The 20,461-nt window shown below is 40.8% G+C and overlaps 1 protein-coding gene across 1 annotated transcript in view; it reads right to left on the bottom strand.

Moving 5' to 3' along the window:
* LOC124171236 (sialin-like) overlaps positions 1 to 20,461 on the bottom strand; it is a 229,792-nt gene that overhangs the window by 24,405 nt on the left and 184,926 nt on the right. The window contains exons 10-11 of the mRNA XM_046550379.1: positions 8,264 to 8,419; positions 4,783 to 4,868 (exon numbers count right to left, since the gene is read on the bottom strand). Of these exons, the coding sequence (XP_046406335.1) occupies positions 4,783 to 4,868; positions 8,264 to 8,419 (242 nt within the window). The remainder of the gene's footprint in view (positions 1 to 4,782; positions 4,869 to 8,263; positions 8,420 to 20,461) is intronic.

Raw genomic sequence — 20,461 nt, 5'->3', positions numbered from 1 at the left:
TGCCATTAAGGAAAGATTTCTTAGTGTCAAATTAATTTCAGATCAATTTTGAGGGACTAAGAGAATGAATGAAAACAAACTATATGTTCGTATGTTAAGTTGATGGATTAACATTTATTGTAATTAACGTAAAAACGCTATATCGTAAAATAGGGGTACCTTTGTACCCTATCAATGAAACCTAAAGTACCTTAGAAAAATTGATGAATTTGAGGGATAATTAAAAGTAGTCACCTATGCCATTTGCGGCATATTTGCACCTGTTCAACAACATCAAACAATTTGATAAATTTGATGACAGATTCAAATTTTCAAATCTACATCGACATAATACCCAGCGAACCACCTTTAGGGTGTTTGGTAGGAGTTAATGAATCACCAGCGTGCAAAGGGATTCCCGCACAGACACCACATGGACATAAAAATGTTACGCTGAAAATATTAATTAAGTGTAGAGAAATGCTGCATCTAGAGCATATAAAAAGTGAAAATCGAAGGGATAACCTCCTTCTTCTACTCCTCAAAATTCGATGCGAAAATTGAAAAATGTGTTCAAATTTATCAAATTGCTCGAATTTCATTTTTTAAAATCCAAAAATGACCTTCTCAATCCAAATGAATCATTGCATGATTATAAATATTCGTAATTTCCGGAAGTCTAATGGGAATACGATTCCGTAAAATTTTAGTTTACAACATTGCAGCCATTGCGTAAATTAGAAAAAGATTTAGAGGTATTTGTTTTAAAATCAAAAGAACACGATATGCCCAATTTTGTTGAAATCAGCTACATCATGGGCCAACCTTCCTAATGTTCTGGTCGACTTTGAGCTGAATTACCCCTAGAGAAATAGCTATTTATCCCTTGAACAGTAGAACCAAATGACGATATTGCCTATGACGGAAAATGTAAGTAGATTTTGCACCATAGTAAGAAGATTTTTTAATGAACGTTAAACAATATTACGTATAAGCTTAACCCTTTTGGTCCTATCTTCTTTGCAACTAGGGTACGTGAATTGCTCCCAGCCTACGTGCTGAGAAACATATACCTCGAAAATAATAATAAAAATAATGATTCACATTCATTCAAATGACTGACCAGGGTGTTACAAAGTAAATCCAAATAACAGACGGATTCTTCCGAACGACCAGAAATACCGCACAGTAATCAATTGAAAGTCATCATTTTGCTCTTCTTTCAAACAGCGAAATCAATTTCGCCAGGAAGCCAAATGCAAAATCTTAAGAATGCCATGAGTTCCAATGCAAAATGCGCGAGTGAAGAAAAATTTCGACCGAGCGTGGCCAGCAACTGGAAAGTCGCTGCAAATATTTCTCGAGCATGCAGCGGGTATTACGTGGTAATTTGGTTCTGCGTCATTCAACCTATCCTTAGGAAGAAAACAATCAGCTACGCTTTACCTCAACGACCGAGGGAAAATTGCAACAGGAGAGCGAGCGACAGAGAGTCATGTCCACGATTGTCATGTCCAAGAATGCAGAGAGCAGCAGAGATTGTCATGCCCAGGAATGTTCCAGCTTCTCGTGACTCCCTTTTTGTGCCTGAAAACCTTTAATTAAGAAAACATTCAAAAATTTTAACCTTACTGCCGGGAAAAATATTTGTTTCTTCCCGCCAGATATCTGAAATAGTTTTCTTTTTGGTTAGCAATTTACGTCCACTTTTAAAATTACTCTTTAGATGTTTCATTCATTTGCATGGAATGCAATGGGAAAATGACGAAATCCTTGTCTACTTCCTCAAATGACAAATAAATGTAGTATTTCTGCATGAAAATGTGATCGCATATCTGATTTCCACAACTTCTTATTTTTTGACAAGAACTGTGAAAACCCTTAGGATAGTTCAACATTTTGTTTCGAGTTTTTTTATTACCTCTTACCACCTGTTGCTTATTGTATTTCGTTCCGAAATTTTCGATGTTTTCAATGGAAACTTTAAATTTTTTTATTAATTAATCATTCCTTAACACACAGGCCAGTTTCGGGGACGGAAATTAATAACTTTAAGCAGCACGCTTTAAGATAACTTTCACTCACGTTAACAAGGCTTCGAGTGTCAACGAGAGCAACTCCAGGTCTACGAGCCGCGAGACTCAGCGCTTCGAGCACTTCCAAAGAGACGTCGCATTGAAAAATAAATGCTGCACTCACCAATCGCGTCAATCACCTCTTTCCCAAACGCTCCCTTCAACGGACGGACACGTGGAAGCTACTCAATCGTTACTCTTTTCTTCCGCACCTCTCGTTCAGCGCGGTAGGACGGATAAATAACACGCCCCTCCCCCACTTCCCCTCCGCGCCCCTTAAACACAACTCATTGTTCTGGCTAAGAACTTTTTCCAGGTTACTTAACAAGTATACGAGGAAAATGAGAGCATATGACAAAAGAGTGGTGGAGTTAAAGGCTGCACATCCTGCCTCGCGCCAAGGGTGTCCCCCTCTCCTTGCCCACGGCCCTCTCTTCATCATCCCCTCTCATTTTTTTAAGCTCTTGTTTTCCCGCCTTTGTGCATCGCCCGCGCTAGATTGTCAACACCCTCCCCCCCTCTCTCTCTCCTATCCCAATCGGCCTAAATATAGCGCAATTCTCTGGAAAAGGAGTTTACGTCAATAGGAGCAATCAATAACCTTTCTTTTTTATCCTCACTCTCTCTCTCGCCAAGCCAACCCTTCGCCATCATCCACCCACCGCCTCACCCCACCCACCAGACACTTATCACTCCATCATCAACACCGCCCCCACACTGGCCAGAAAGAAACACGAAAAAAATATCTTTAAAAGGAAAGACTCCACGAAGTCGCCGAATCACAGCAAAAAATCCATTTGTGGCCGGCGAAGAGATATAAAGGACTCGGAGGAGGGAGAGGGAATGATTTCTCAAAGCTCTCCACGGACACCAGTTGCGTGCACACGTTCCGCTTTCCCGAGGACACGGCGTTTCCCGGAACACAGCATTCAATCCGCCCCGCGGACGCTTAGTGATGCCCGAGATCTTCTTCTCTTTCCAGTTGAAGCCCGGTCAACTCGTCTCCATCGCTTGTGCTCATTGCGCGAGCGTTTTGAGCCGCAGAGCTTTCGCCCACGCGAAGCTATTTAGCCGGGCGGAGGTAAAATGGGAGGAGGGGCAGCCCCATTCAATCGCGGATATGGGCGGATAGCAGACGGCGGAAGAAAGAGCGGCCGGAAACCAAATCGAATTAATTCCCGAAATCGCAACTAATCAAAAGAATTCGGTGAATGGAAGAGAAATATAAGCTACGACGAGGGAAAAATCCACCACGAAGCTCCCACCGACGGGATAATATAATCTCGAAAAGAGAAGAAACTCGCATACTGGGAACCCAACGAGTGAAGTCCGGGGGTATTTCTACTTCATTCAACGGGGTCGTTCACTCAAGACCTGAAATCCCAATTCATCCACAGAAGTGCGTCAATGGAAGGGAAAGGTAAGTTTATGAGAATGAGTCTTCTTCCATTCAGCCTGTCATTCTATCATAAGGCCCAAATAAAAACGCGAAAGAAGCCACCCACTTTTCACGAGTCAATGACGTCAATAATGTTCCGAGTCTTACTCCGGTTCATGGAATACCGCTCATTGGAATCGCTCACAACGGTGTACACGACAGCGAACCACGTGAGACAGAGATGCAACGCCGAGGAGTGGTGGAGCAGCGATGATTCGCCGAAGTTTTTGACGTCATCAACTGATCCGTGAAACTATTGAGGCCGAAGATTTTTCGCCGCCAATTGCTCGAGAAGTCAGCGATGGATCGGGAAACGGAAAGAAACGGGTGTTTTCGTTTTACAAACTATCACAATCGAAATTTTAAAAAAATATGAATTGAGCGAAATTTTATGGCTCGTTCATAAATTTTTATAACTATTTTCGAATGCGATACAGTTTGAAATAAAAATAAACCAATTTCTCGGTTTTTTTGATTCGTCGAATACTTATCGAAATAATAGCTGTGGAAATCGAAGGTCGTTCGACCCTTTCATCATTCGCAGATCCGTTTATGACGTTCCGCGCTCCTCCCGTGCGGGCCACTACTTGTCCGCAACCCCTCATTTCCATGCGATTTTCCTCCGTGGTTGAGTCTTGTTTACACTCTTCTTAGCGATTTCCTCCATCCATGAGCGCTTCTCCGGGAACGAATAAATTAACCAGTCATGTGAAAATATATACAGACTGACGTCAGTGGTCCACTTTGATATTGTGATAAACCGGCCCAATGGGGAGCTGTCTAAAGGGCCCATGTGTTTGTGATCGAAAAGGCCACCTCAAAATATAAAAATAAATCTGCCTTGTTTGATAGCCACTTTGAATCACTATTATTAATCATTATAATACAACTTTTTTTTCTAGGGTAGGGGTCTCCAATTTACTAGGCCACGAGGGCCACATTCCAAGTTCCGAATCGCCCCGCGGGCCGGATAGCAAATTTGCCGATAACTGAAGTATTCGATACCAACGTCTACTGAAAAATTCGGTGGCGTATTTCTTATTTACGAACAGTTGAAGGCGACTTTGACGTGCAGTGCAGCGCTGCAATGCTCCTAGCGGCGTCTCACAGAGTTAAACGAGCGAGAATCGCGCGCTACTTGAAACGAGAGCGCGGGCGGGATGAAAGCCCTCCGCGGGCCGTATTTCGAAGACCCCTGATCCAGGGGATCAACTAAAGGTCCACTGATTTGTACGGAGAGCGAGGAAACCTAGTGGGTAAGCCTTCTGGCAGCGGGTACTTAATACTTACCGATCCGTAAAGACTCTCTCTGATAATATAAATGGAGGCCAGGGCTCCACAGGCCCCTATGGACTGCACAAACCCCAAAACTGCGCCTAGACGAAAAAAATTATAATGATAAATATCCTAAGTTATCCCAAATGACAAGGGTGATCTGCAAAGAAGAGATACGAATCCACAACATGATAAAAAAATTACCAAATACACACGAATCACAAGTACGGCAGGTGAAAAGGAAGCATGCTCTATGACTTTGAATGGAACTACGGATCAATAGCCCGTGAGGAAGTTGAAAAAGAATGTAAAGTTACTCGGAAATCTGAGATATCAAAATGAAATAAGAAAGTAGGGTAATTTTTATCTTCAAAATGCAGATGGGCCACAAAATGAAGCACGGAAATGAGTGAATGAATATATTTCAGCTGGGCCCCCTTCTACACGAAATCAAGGTTAAAACTTAAATGAATTTCAGGATCCTTTTATTAAAATAATGCTTAAGTTGTCCAGAAAACAAGCACTCGGCCGTGGCGTCAAGTGAAGTGAATGCCAATACCATGAAATTAAGGCACATATAATGAGAAACACACCGGAGTACTAATTATTTGCCATTGGAAAAAAAAGTTCCCCTACACAAGAAATCGAACCAAGAATTTTAAACTGCCTAAGACATTCCGAACCGCTACGCAGACAACTAAGTTCGTTGATTCCAACCGCAACTTTACGAAGGTTGAGGGCGCTAGATGTTACGCGCTTGCCGTCTATCAAGGATGGCAACGCAGGAGAATCTGGGCTTACAGGAGGACACTACCCACATGTGAACCACATTCCAGCTCTAACGTCGCGCTTGGCGGTAGATGTGCTGCATTTCAAACCTGCCGCGAGAACGGCGGTGAAATACAAATTATATTGTCGTTCTCGTGCGCAAAGTGACCTCTTAGACGCCCACATTACGTTGCCATCCTTGACGGACCGAAAGGGGGTAACATCTAGCACCGTTAAACTCGGTATAATCACCCTGGACGTTAACAAACCTGCGTAGCGTAGTGGCCAAGAAAGCCATAGGTCCGATGTTTGATTCCCGGTCCTGGGAAATATTTCCCATAGCAATTGATGTGAATATCACCGCCGTTCACGCGGAAGGTTTTAAAAATACCCCAACAACTACGTATTTCGAGAAAACAGGCGCCAAAAGAATACAACACCGAACATGTCCAGATATCTAGATGAAAGGTAGGGCACTGAGGATGATGGAAAGGCGGTGGTATTTGAACGAAAGCGTTGAGCTAAGCGACTTACGACCAAGGCAGCAAATGTACGACATTGTAATACATAAACAAGCAAGCATTTAGATGAAATAGATGTACCAATTTGTACAGAAACTACGTATTAAAATAGTTACAAGCTCTGCATTTAAAGGCATACATTTTTAAAAAGCAAGTTATGGCGTCCTATTTAAGTCCAAAATGTAAGCTACTAGAGTATGTATGTAAGTAAATTTATGCATAGCTTTCATAGTAAAATTGGTATCCTGGTTCTGAAATTCTGCTCCGAGATCTGAACATGCACAATGGCCGTTAAAAATCAGGAAGCTTGATAGCGTAGTGCTCTGGCCAGTGGCCCGTTAAGCCAAAGGTCCGTGTTTCGAATGCCGGTCCATGGGATATTTTTTGATATTCAAGATAGAGATATCGGCCAAATCCAGCACACATCTCTTGATCTTCCTCGGGGGACTTTCTTTTTACATTTCCCTTCGTTATATTCCTCACTCAGCCACTGCGCCTAATGAGTCCTAGGGTCCAACTCTGACGCATAGTGCTCCACCCTCCCCTCTTTTCACCTATTATTCGCTACGCCATTTCGCACCTCTTCCTAGCCGTTCATTTCATCTTCACTTGGTCGGTGGCCTTCTTACACACAGCCATTCCCGCATGATTATACATATAACTTCAGACTAAATCAATGGCTTAATACGAGGGAAGTAGGAGTATCCTCTTCTCACAGAACTGATGTTTCCCGCGAATGAAGACTGGGCTCATGATAAAATTACGGCGAATTGCAAAACACAAAGGCTTGCTTTGATGATATACCTGCACGATCTCAATGTAATTCGTGATGATGGAAAAGCTAATTCTCCGTGCACTTGATCATCCAAATGATATACCACATCCATGACGGATATTTATAAACAGCATAATGGAGGAAAAGGAAGTCGATATTTCAGATCTGTATCTAGCTTTATTATTTACGAATTCTCCATCTTTTGTTCTATTCAGAGCCAGAATGCAAAATTTCCAAACACAAGCAGTAATCCGATGCAGCATATTGTGATGTAAAACAAAGCGCCACGAAGAGGAAGATCAAAAGGACCAGCAGTGCCAGATTTAGGCTCGGAAAGGCCCAAAGAATTTACAAAGAGCAGTGATGAGGTGGAAGGTCCTTTGGTGCCCGATGGTGGCTGTTATTCATGAAAAAGTCACGTCATCAATGGGAAGCCTTTTATTTCCAACAATGGGGTCGTTCAATAGCTCCTTTCTATAGTCGAGTGTGGTAGAGTTCAAAAAAATAGGATGACCCGTATTTTCCGTGTTTCGATCCGTCTATTGCCTCGAGCTATTCGCGACGAAAAATGACCAGCCTTAACCATTTCACAGGTAAGTTGATGACGTCAGGAGCTCCCGCCGAGAGGGTCACCGCGTCTTACCTACTCCTCTTTCTCACGTGTTTCGCTTTTGTTCACACAAATGTGACCAATTGGCCTCCATGCAAAGCGTACAGAAGGCCACACACGCTTACGTGCTCATCTTTGAGAGATTCTTTTCATGAATGATAGTTTCTACCTCAGTAAGTTGACACCATCTATTAAGACCACCAGTCTAATGACGCCATGAACTCAAGGAAAGTGGGCTGAAACATCCGGGTTGATTATTCAAGAATGATGAGAGAAGAGCTGAATGACTCGCCACTCATGCGTCCGTCGACTGAATTAATTTCATCAATGGCGATTTTGGATGTGAGGCAACATCCTCCAAACTCCTCTCTTCCTCTGATCATTCACGTAAACATGCATGACCTTTTGTCCACTCTGCCATTGAGACCACTAGCAACTACATCACCCCGCCCACTCACATTCTTTCGATGAGAATTGCGGAGAATTTTCACGTCTTGTGAGAAATGCGAGCCTGAGGGCTTCAAATCCTGGACGTGGCGGAGATTTTTCACCGACTGCCCAACCCCTGCACCTTTCGCTCAGAGCACGCCGAGTTTCTCTCCACCCTTCCATGGCTACCCTTCCGTCATGGGGAAAATGAACTTAGCTGCCGGGCGCCTCCTCCAAATATTGTACACCGTGAATGGGAGCAAAGATGGACAAGGATTGATAACAAAGGGCACAAGAAAATAAGTCTCCAATGAGGGTATTCAGTAAAATACAATGCAGGTAACTCGGCTGCCTATAATTAGGCATAGTCTTATACTCACTAAAAATACTTACTGGAATATTTTGGACTGATTTCGAGGGCACTGGTGTACACTCCCGCAGGCATGGCTCCGCTAATTCCCAAAGCGGCCACAAAGAGCGCTGCAGGCGTCGAGGGATCGCAACCCGTGAAGCCAATCACAAATATGATGGACCCCGGGAGGAAGTGAGCTGCGGAAACCAAAGAAATGAAATGAAACAATGACTTCCGAGTATAAAAAACCTTTGAACGGTAAATATCACACGAAAATAATTGAACGCGCTCAAAACTTGCTTAAACATAAAATACCCTGAGTTGATCCAAGAAGCAGAGCTATGTTGGGCCAATATCAAGCCACGCCACCACGTTGTATCAAGGGGGCGACATACCCATAAGGATAATGAGTATAGTTTTTGATACATCAGTGCCATCTATGCCAGTGGTCCAAAGCTGCCGCGAAGTTTGAATCCACATCTCGGCGCGTGTTTCAAACTTTTTTTACGCGTCACGATAGGGCGTGCTATTCAGGCTTAATAATGCTACTGCACTTGCGAGAAACTTAAAAGTAATGAATGTAGGAAAATCTTCCTGATGAACTCCCCCCGGTTACTAAACTAGTAACCATAATACAACATTATGGTACAAAGTCAACTGGCGATCTGGTGGTTGGTAAAAATTATGATCTCGGAAACTTACTTCAGTGGACATTGGTATTTATTGATACATAACTGGTAAAAGTAATACAACAATAACAATTTAAATATGACATACTAGAGATGAAATCTGTGGAAGTTAACAATTCTACAAGCACATGAGATGCACAAGCAACAAATATAAATGACAACATGACAACATGAGAGATATCAATGACAACATGAGAGATGAGCAGCCTTTGCGTAATAGGAGACAGATTCCATTACTTAAGTAAACACTCCACACTTATAGACGAAGATGGCGACCCAATTTCCCTTGAGGTAGATGTATCTTGCAACAGCTCTGGGACAGGGAAAATAATGCTCATCCTGAAACCATAGACCATAACAACACTTCACTAGAAATAAGCATGCAAGTTTGGATATCATTTCATGGAAGATAATTATTTAATAATGAAAGGAGAAGGACATTATTTCGTAGGAAGTAGTTCATGATGAGTACCCATTAAGATAACATATCTTGGCAGAGGAGTCTTAAAATGAAAGGTTCTTAGAAGTTAATATCCATCACTTATGCGAAAGAAAGTATTCCAAAAGTAGAGAACGAGAAAAGTGATGAATATTGTATACCTACCAATGTAGTAGAAATTAAGTTCTTACTTCAAAATGAAAGAGAAAGTTTTAATAAATGTAAACATTGAAGAACACTTAATGAATTATGCTCAATTGATGACAATTAAACAGTAGAAAGGACAAAGTTGAAATAGCAAATTAAATACATAACCAACAAAATGATTAGCATTAAACAAACCAAAACATAGCAGTAGTGATTCATGAGTAGTTTGAACACTATAAAAACTGCAAATACAATGAAAAACATATTGAAATATAAGGAATACAAGACACCATGAAATGTTGAAAACATGAGAAATGGTTAGCTAATCACATGTTGAAATCAAAATAGAATAATGAAGGAAACAAAGAATTACTCACATTTTCATCACCAAATACATTTCATACCCATGCAATTTAGCAATAACCAAGATCATTGAGACTCGTATCCTTCATCGAGCACATTCCAAAATCGTAAGGGACACTGTAAGCAATAAAAAAAGTCTGCAGTTAACACTAATAACTATCAATAAGCCTTAGTATCACCTTTGTTTACAGCGAAATTCCATATGGCAGCCCCCAGTTCATTACTGCCCAGAAAAACAGGCTACACCAGCGCCTCTATGTTGGGTTGGCCGTTGGACCACTGGGGCGCCGGAAAAATCAAAACAAAAGAGGTTTTCTTTACGATATATCGTAGTTATGTCGCCCCCTTGGTTGTATGTACGTCGACCCGACACCGGCTGCCGATATCGTCTCAACGTCAAAATGATTGCCACCATTAGGCCAATGTCGGCTGCCAACTTAGGGCCGCCGTCGGTTACCAGCTTTGGGACAACACCTGTTGCCGGTTTTTCACCCTACAGAATTACTAGTAGACACCATACCAAGAACGCAAAATATTTAAACCGCATCACAAAAGAATAATAATGGCATAATAAAGCTCTTTTTTCTTTTCCTGCAATGCTGAATTTCTTTCGCCATCCTAAGCCAAAATCTTACCAATCTAAAAAATAGGATTAGTTAAACTGAGAACTTACCATAAAATTCGATCTAAGAAGAAGGAAAAAATAACGAATCGATTGCTCTAAAACCGATTTATTTAATGAATCAAGAAACGACGTACACTGCACTAAAACACGGAACAGCCTCCATACCTTCAGCGATATATCTATGTACATCTACTGAGATTGAGTCCATTCAGTTCGCATCATACCAAAGATGGTTGAAGTATCATGCGCAGCGTATCTATATGCACGAATTCAAAATCCATTATCATTACCGTTGGAAATTGACGTTGGGAATCAATAGTTTCTCACACCACTTCAGCAACCCAAGCACCCCCGATGATCCCTTCCGTAGTATCTGCACGTAATCCGGGGTTCTTTTCTCATCAAATGCATGTAAGTAGTTCCAAATGTTAATTTTTGTAACAGCGAAGAGATTGTGTTTCATAATTACCCTCGTAGAAGTCGTGGACTTATAGCAAACAATGACGTAAAAAAATCGTGATTTAAGATGAACTCTGAAATGTAGATAGCAAAAATATTAAAAATTTAGTATTAATACGTAATGGTGGACCATGCAAAATCAAAAATACCATGAAATTATCAGATAAGTATCAAGCCTAAAACTAATCACAAACCATAGGGAGGGATGTATCTCATCAATGTTCATTACTTCTAGGAGACCACAAGGTGAATCAGTTTTCTCAATGTTTAGGGAAACCTATAAACCACTGTGAAAGACTACTGATACCAGAGAAACAGCCTCACGAATATACAGACCAATTATATCATCATAAAAAATAACCTAAAAATTACTCAATCAATAGACATTACAACCATATCAATATTTAACAACTTCGACAATATCAATATTTAACAACCGACATCGAGCCAATACTGACTGAGCAACGGTAATACCGGGCACGGCAGACGGTACTCAAAGGACGTAGGCAATGCTCAAGGCTACCTAGAAATGTAATAGTTTCAAAATGTTTCAAAATATTATATCATATTTTTTATAAGTAAGTTTAGTTTAGTAAGGACATCAGGAAGAGAATATCATTGGCGAAGGAGGCGTTCATGAACAGGGAGGAGCTTCTGAGAGGATCGTTGTGTAAGAGTTTAAAGAAAAGGCTGGTGAAGAGTTTGATTTGGAGTGTAGCTCTCTACGGTGCGGAAACGTGGACACTGAGGAAAGAAGACGAGAGAAGATTGAAGGCATTCGAGATGTGGGTATGGAGAAGAATGGAGAGGGTGAAATGGACGGAGAGGAAAAGGAACGACGAAGTGCTGGATATGTTTGGCGAGGAGAGGCAGCTTTTAGATGAGATACGCAGGAGACAGAAGGTATGGATGGAGTTAGTGCTTAGTGGTGAGGGGATGCTGAAAATGGTGTTGGAGGGTAGAATGTTAGGGAAACGAGGGAGGGTAAGGAAAAGAATAGGATTTTTAGATAGATTGAAAGAGAGTAGGCCTTACAGTGAATTAAAGAAGGCAGTGCTGGAAGGAAAGGGAGGCTCCCAGATCACCTCTTTAGTACTCCATGGAAACCTACCTTAATCGGTAGAATACTATAATACATTTTTTACAATTGCTTTTGTCGTTATAAAATAAGAAGACAATATTTCATAAGTATTTTATTAGTAATATATATTTAAATATAATATAACATCCTGATTGAAATAAAAACTCAATAATAATATAAATACATGTTAATACACGATCAGGGTTTTGCCACAGTGAATATAACATTACATGATTATATGTGTAGCATTAATATCGTATAATTTTCTTAGTATCGAATTGATTAAAAAATTATATGATTCCGAGCATTATTTTAATCTTTTCAGGAACAATTATGGCATTTTTCGTTTGCAAGCGATGAAAATAGCGTTATGATTGGTAAAAAAAGAAGTAGGAGAGGAGAAGAATTGCAATTCGCTTTCGTCCAAGCAGTTAGATTGACCCTAATTACAAATGGCGAAGAGAATCAATTCCATTTCGCCCTTGTAAATGGATACCCCTCATTATCAATCGCAATAAGAAATTAAGAATGTCATGGGATTTGAAAATTTCACTGGCTGGCGCACGAGGCGAGTCAGAGCGCTGATAGACGGGGCAACCCATTTACCACCACCATTGTGAGAAGTCCCTCTTTTGTTTTACACAACTGAAATTACAGCCATTCAGTGCACAGAAATAGCCTCTCAAGAAGTGCGCCAATACCAGCTTTCAACTTCCAGATCGCTAGGTCAGCGCATGCATCTTCTCTAAGGCACAGAGTGTGCGACTTGATGGCTTCAATGATCGTTAGGACAAGTACACAGCCAGAAGTTCACTTCGGAGGGGGGATCCTAAGACTAATACAAGCCAACCTTGCCTTTTAAATACCAAAAGCGATAAGTTTCATTGCCCATAGACCACTTTTATAAGAGGTTTGCTCAACAATGTACAAATGTGTATCTCTAAACATTTTCAATGAATGAACGATGTTAACTAACCTATTTTTTATTTGGCCGCACAAAATATTTTATGCAGTGCAGAAAATTATTTGGCGTGCTTAATCCCCTGCTGTACCCTCCCTGGCTAAATGCTAGCGCTAGGATATGTACAACTCTGTAATTTATCGCTATCAGAAATCCCAACAGAATATATATACCTCTGATAGCGATACAGCTTTTCAATGCGGATTAATTCTCAATATTTCATAGACGTAGAAATGTCTGACTCTCCTCTCCTTGATCCCGACAACACTCATGACTCGAGATCGCAAGAGATTTGAGCGTTTCCATGACATTAACAGTCGAGTTAGGACCTAGGGACGGAAAAAACTTAGATATTACCTTTTGCCAGACGTATTCAAGATATGTTTAGAGAGTACAATTATTATGGAAGAAACGATCACACGGATAAAGTTAGGGAAACAAACAGCAGAACCGAAAGAGTTAATGTGTTTTTTTTCGCGAAAAATAAAGGACCATAATACTTGATATAGGTCCGCTCTAGGCTAGCTTGACTCGCACTAGGTGAAATACACTCTGCATGCGTAGATAATAACTTAATATAATAATTACTTTAAATGCCAATACTAGTTACCTGCATGCATTTCTTGGCATGTTAGCACTCTCCTAGTTTCCGGTTTCACTGCGTGCCGTTGTCCTGTGCGCTTGGCCTGTGTCCAGCAAGCGAGCGCGTTTCTGATTAAGGTTAGGATGAGTGCTGCATGCCAGGTGTGGAATCACCCCGCACCACACACCCTGGTGGTGGCTTGCACGGTACTACGTAGATGTAGATTACCAGATGAAGAGAAAAAAATTCCGGAGAAAGATGACAATACTGTGGAATATGTAGAACCTTCATTCTCTGAGTCGAAATAGGATATTGAATGGCATACCGCCGTTTATGAGCAATTACTTTGACAGGATATTTTTTTTTCTTCTTGGGAACAAGCATTGCTTTACTAACCGGTCGCATTCCAGGCTAACGGATTTTTTTTAGAAAAGAAGTAGTTGTTGGCTATAATAATTCTCCTCTTAAGTAAGAGGATTTGGAATGGATCGCAATAAAAGGGAGGGGAGTGAGTGACTCAATGTGCAAATCAAATTCGAATAAAACTGAAAAACGAGCTCGCCCATTCGCACACCTCGCAGACTTGGTCCAATTGAATTGAATTGGAGAGAATTTGCGCACGCACTTGGATACGCGAGGACTTTTTCAGCGGCAGGTGACCACGAATTGCGAACGAAGCTATTTTCACCTGTGATATGGAACTTGAAAATGAATAAAACATAACACCACGTGCCTCTTCTACGAATAAGGGAGGAATCATAGCCATTATGTCTGTCTATAGTGACAAGTACTTCTTTGAATTCAACGGTTTCCGTCAGGAGCCGAGGAGACCAGCTGTTTTCTGCATCAAATGGGTTTTACATGTGTATAGCTTATTAACGCTTTCCCATACAGTTTCAAACGAACGAAGTAAGCAAGTATTTGGAGGAGGCGACCGACAACTTGGGTCACTGCACCTAGTGATAAGGGCAGGGAAGGAAGGGTGGACAGAAACCTGGCGACTCCACGAGCCCATTCCAAAACGAAAGGCGCCAAGGACGGAGTGCTGGCCTTGAAGCGCCTTCCAAAAAGCAAGTATCGAGCATTCTGTGAAACATATCCACCACCGCCGAGATTTCAACGCGAATGCACGGGTTAGGAAGCCTACCAACACTCGAGCCACCACAAAAAAACCGCCTCTAATAAACTAACGTCCAAACGTGTCTGCACATTGCTCGCCAAGTATTTACTGGTCTGGAGCTCATTTAACCACTCGATCCCAATTCACGGAAACTAAATTTCGACGAATCCATCCGCTCCTCCGCATTAACATCCTTTGATCCAGGGCTCGCATTAAAATGAACCGAATTGCTCCATCAGTCAATTACTGTATGCAGAGTTGATCTTTCGGCGGATAATACTCCATTTCGGGTTTGATGAACCGACTTGAATACCTGGTGTAAATGACCACCACGTTTTCATACACCAGCGAGGAATCACGCTATTCAAGTATGAATTGAGAGAAGGCATGAATCGTTGCGATGCGTTGGGACGGTGGCCAACATCCTTCAACGCCATCTCTCAATGTCACAGGCTGACTCTTATTCCCATGCGCGACTCGCCAGTGACTGGCTGAAGGAACGCAACCATCAATAGTTTCAGGAAACACAAAAAAACAAACGTTTCATAAACAATCTGCATAGCAAGAGCCACTCCTTAGCGCAATTATTCAAGCTCATCACAAAGCCTTATTTACCTTAAGTACGGCGAGTCTTACTCACGGAAAAAACTCATGACCTGAATTCAATGAAATAACTGCCTACATAGAGATTTTCATTAAAAGTATTTTCGTAAGAAAATCAGACCAACTTCTTACCGCAAACATTAACATGAACGTTCACAGCAACATATCGCCCCACATTTCTAGCGAAGGTGCCTGGCGACAACCACTTTCCACTTTTTCCACTTTCATAGCCCACCGTGATAAATTTGTCGAAGCAAATGATATATTTAACAATATCTTTTTATTGATGAAGACAAAACAGCTTTAAAATTTTCACCCTCACTGAAGCTTCAGAACCGTACAAATCAAGTAAATTCGAGTCAATTTTAATGCATAAAATACATATTTATCTGGAGCAGAATCATAGGGAAAATTTTACCGGTGAGTAAAGGATGTGGTAAACACAGTGCCTGGGAATCCTTGCGCCTCTGATTCGAGCGAACGTGTGCCACGCACGAATCGTCGCTCGAAACTCACGTCGACCAGGAAATGGCGCACACGTCTGAGGCATGAATTAACACCACGGTAATGGGATTTTTTTTTCATTTCAACGTTTACGCTTCGAAATCACAGCGTAAGGTGGTACAGCCACATTCTGATGACTTGCATAAAAATTTACCCTGATTGACATTCGTTTTATCAAAACAATATTAAATCGATCAATGTGGACGGAAAATAAGGAAAAAGAACGCATCGCAAGAGTAGAAGAAGCTGGTTCAGTAAATTGAAGGGGAGGGTGGGTTAGACGAAGGGGAATATACTAAAGGTGATCATGGAGGGGTTGACTGGCTGTGCAGACCAAAGAGAATAAGCTTTGAGGAGCGGGTGGATGCGGAGATAAACAGCAAGCAGATAACTCGCATCGCATCACGCTGCACCCTCAAAATGATTGATACTGGCAATATTTTCTTCAGCTTCTCGAAGTCCAACAGTTGTGATTACTCTAACAGTCAAGATGTTCTCTACTAAACGATTATCTAAACGAAAAGAAAAGTTAGTATTTTCGAAATCTCCCTCCCCATCACGAAAAGTGTATGAAAACCTAAAAAATAGGGGTCATTTCATAGGGGATAAAATTCAATTTCGGATGCGAAAATTACAGCTACATTGAAAGAATAATGTAAAATTTCCCGCAAATGAAACTTACTTCAGACCCTGACTTCTATTCTAAGCATACTTCTTCATATTCATCGATGAGGTATTCAAAACAAATATAATCCAGGTTAGGTACATACAGTATAGAGTACAATGAAAGACACAAAAGACTCACACGACTAGTTTCGGTGGCACTACCACCGTCCTCGAAGTTAGGAAGGAGAGTGTTGGAAGAAGATGAGGGAGAGCTGAGGGAGGGGGAATGATGGGGGGATACAAGTATTTTAAAATACGTATTTAAAATATATTTGTAATTTGTATTTGGTATTTCAAACACAATACCTGAATGTATTTTGTATTTCAAACACAGATTTTTGGTGTTTTCCAATCTAAAATAAAAATACATTTGCAAAATGCTCATGAAGTAGCTCTGATAACACTTCTGTAAAACTATACTTCAGCGATCACTTCGTTTTCATTAGAATCGTGTTCTTCGTGTTTACTACTATCCATAACGTGCCAAGGAGGGTTATATTTTTTTCAAGATCTCTTAGTTCCCACACAAATGTATTTTGTATTTTAAAGGTATTTAAAATACTATATTGTCGTTTGTTTCTTCAATACCCAAGTCAGTACCCAAGAAATGTATTTTGCATTCCCGATACATTTAGAGCGGTAATTTGTATTGCAAATACGCCTCGGCCTCTATTCTGACCAGCCTGCCCTTCATTCATTCGCGAATGTTTTTCTCCCTGGTGAACCTCATGAGTTGGAGCTAGAGCAGCGCATTGGCAACAACATCGAAGTGACACATTCGAAGTGACTCCACGAGCCTTTCATTTTCGTCCACCAGCAGATGTTGATGGATATTATGGATGGATGGACACTACGAGAGTCATCCTAATCAAAATCAACAATTAGCTAAGTGAAATAGGAAATGATAAAATCAAACAGAGAAGCTCAGTCCAAGCATCGATTCAAGTCCAATGTTCTGTTTCATCACGAGGAGTAGATATTCCGCAATGTAATCCAGACGACCACCACATTTGATATACAAGAAGCCGAAAAGCCAAATTATTTCATCCAAGAGGAAAAATAATACAAAGCTAAATATCAGTTTAATTTATATCGAAGAGCCTGATCAGTTAGGTCGATACGTTGCGTCATAATCCTATTGTTTATTCCCCTTGGAATAAGTATCTACGTTTTTATACCGAAGCTATAAACAAATTACTTTGCTATAAGGTCAGTATTCTCAATTTTTCATTTTTTTCTTCTAGGCAAAATTTGAATGAAATTAGCATTCATGCATAAATCCAATCTCGTTTTTACCAAGGAAATAAGCTATAGTCCAAAACAGAGAAAAATATTTCCCTTGAATTGATGACGGAGTGACTCACGGTGTACCGGAGGGTAAACGTGTTCAAGATATTCTAGGTGATCTTACCGCTCTTAAATATTCATTAAAGCTATTCTGGCTGGGCGGGATTGTTTTAAATGGAAGCTTCGGTGAGGCAATGCATTCGGAATCGGTCAATTTCATCCTCAAAAAGCTGCTAGTGGAGAGAGCTATAAAAGCGATTAAATTCTCTCCACAAAAAAGAAGTCATCATAAATCAAGCCACAAGAATTACAACTAGAATAAAATCTAATTAGAAAAAATCTGCATCGGGAGTCAAACAATGTTTCATATTTTAGACGGCACAATTTATAATCCCATCTTTTTCAGACGGTGCCAGAAAGAGTGTGCGCACGGTGCGTTATTATGGCCAATTTATCACAATCATGAAAGAAGAGACAAATCGAAAAAAGAATGGGACGAAATCCCGTACGAATTGACACTTTAAATGTCCTGATATTTTAACGAAATTAGCCTAATTATCAATATTTTCGATTGTGATAGAGTGAAAAAAGTAAAGAGAGCCCTATTTCTTCTTTATTGATCCGTCGCCTGCTGACGAAAAATCGACGTCCCGAACCCTTTGGAAGATAAGTTGGTGACGCCTCGAAGTCATGAGGACCAGGTCACCCCTCCCCAGCTACTTCTCGGCTCTGTGCGAGGACCTCGCGCGGTTTGTTGCGCTGTTGTTTAAAGTATTTAGAGCGATTTCTTCCTTCAATAAGAGGTTCTCTCTAAACGTGTAAAGGAGCCAGAACTCGAATGACGTCAACAACTCATAAAAGGTGGTGGCAGCTACACTTTTCCTTCTTTTTAAGTGCCCGAATGCCTGGGGATGATTTATTCGTCTTAAATTATAATTTCCTTAGATTGAAGCGAATTATTTTAATGAGTGGTGATACGAGTGAACCACCTCAGAGGGAAAAATCTTCCACTGGAAGGAAAATGCAAATTATGCGAAAAAGAGAATAAAACCCAAGGTGAAGATTTTTCAACACTCCAACAATAATGGGCAAGCGCCAATTTAAAAGTCAGTGGAGGCGTCAAAGGATGCTTGCCAAATGATCTAAAGAGTCTTGAAAAGGAGAATATTGACATGGCGTCTCAATCGCAGCAATCAGTGCCGTTGGCCAACACCTAGGGAAGAGGTTAAGAGCAAAAACGTACGTAGATGGGCACCCGATGTGGCTGCGAAGGAACCCAATGCCAGTTGACAACATTGAAACTTCGTTTTTATTGTGCGAAAAGGAAAAGGTTAGCATATACTGTATGATTTAATATATTTCAAATAAATCTTGATGCCTCTCCTTCTTTGTAAGATTATCCTCTTCTTTAACCCTCATATGGATTTACAAAATTAGTTACGTCGTTGGATTCTCGGCGCCGCAGCGGCGCCGCGTCATTTTTTGCTATTATCTTTCAAAGTTAGCCAGAATTTACAAGTTTTCCGATTGATAATGGTAAATACATCTATTATCTTTATTTCTTACCGTGTTTTGCTAGATTTAAACCCTTATTGTAGAAGTTATAACAAAAAATCTTGAACGCTGCATTCTTTTCCATTTCTTGCCGTAATGCTCTTTATTTCAGTTCCCTTTGTTTGTTATTTTTGAATGAAAGTTTTAATTTAATGTGTTATTGTTGTTTGAAATATTTTTCTGATATGCAGAGCTCGACAAACTCCGCTTTTTAATGTTTATATTGTTTATAATTTTATGTATCTAAATACTAAAAATGATGACCGAATAAAATTCGTTTATGCCCATATTGCATAATTTTGCTTCACTACGTCCACCCATTTGTTATATCTTTGCAGTGTATATAGAAGGATAAGTTATTATACGTTAATAATGGAACAGATAGGTTAAGTGAGAAGAGACGAGTGTTACTTTCGTGATTTTTACTAGATTCTGGCGATCAAGACAAATCTTACGAATATTCTGGGAGCTTATGTCCTGCATTAAAAAAATCAAGTCTTATGGGTTTTGAAATATAAATAATATGGGATGACAAGCGACGTGTCAAAGAACCCTACGCTTCTTTGGAGTTGAAGCTAGAAGAGTCGGTACTCTTTTCCTACCACGGAGCCCTATTCCCCCACTGGGGACGTGTAGCCCAAGGAAAAGGTTTCCTTAGATATGGACGGGTAAATGTTTTGCGTGGGAGTGCATCAGATTAGGTTTTACTCCTGGATTGGTGGGAAATCCAAAAAAAATAAATTCTTAGAAGTATGTGTTATTGGTGGTAGGGGAGAAGGAGCAGCTGCCTTTTTTTCGTCCAGCTCTGCGTGAGAAACCGATGAAAGAATGCTTTGGGGTGACAAAAATACCCTCACTTTGGAAGGACTTCCCTTACATTTTCTTTCCGTTTTCTTTCTTAGCGTTTCACTGACCCAAACATTGAGACTGTCCATACCTTCCCACTAAGCTCCCTTATTCGTCATTCACCACCTTCTTCCCCCCACCCACAGAACTTGATTGAACTTCTCTCCACCCTAATGACCCACCGAGCTAGACCTTCTCGGAATGAAGGGAGGGCCACCGCGGGGCGTTTTGACAAGGCTTTTGTTCCCTGTCCCTCATGCAGCGATGGAAGGAAGAAGAAAAAGCATGCTTTTGTATCTAATTGCCTCCTTG

This window comes from Ischnura elegans, chromosome X, assembly GCF_921293095.1.
Source record: "Ischnura elegans chromosome X, ioIscEleg1.1, whole genome shotgun sequence".
Lineage (NCBI taxonomy): Eukaryota > Metazoa > Arthropoda > Insecta > Odonata > Coenagrionidae > Ischnura > Ischnura elegans.
The sequence above is the reverse complement of the archived record's forward strand: the minus strand, read 5'-3'. Positions and strand labels throughout refer to the sequence as shown.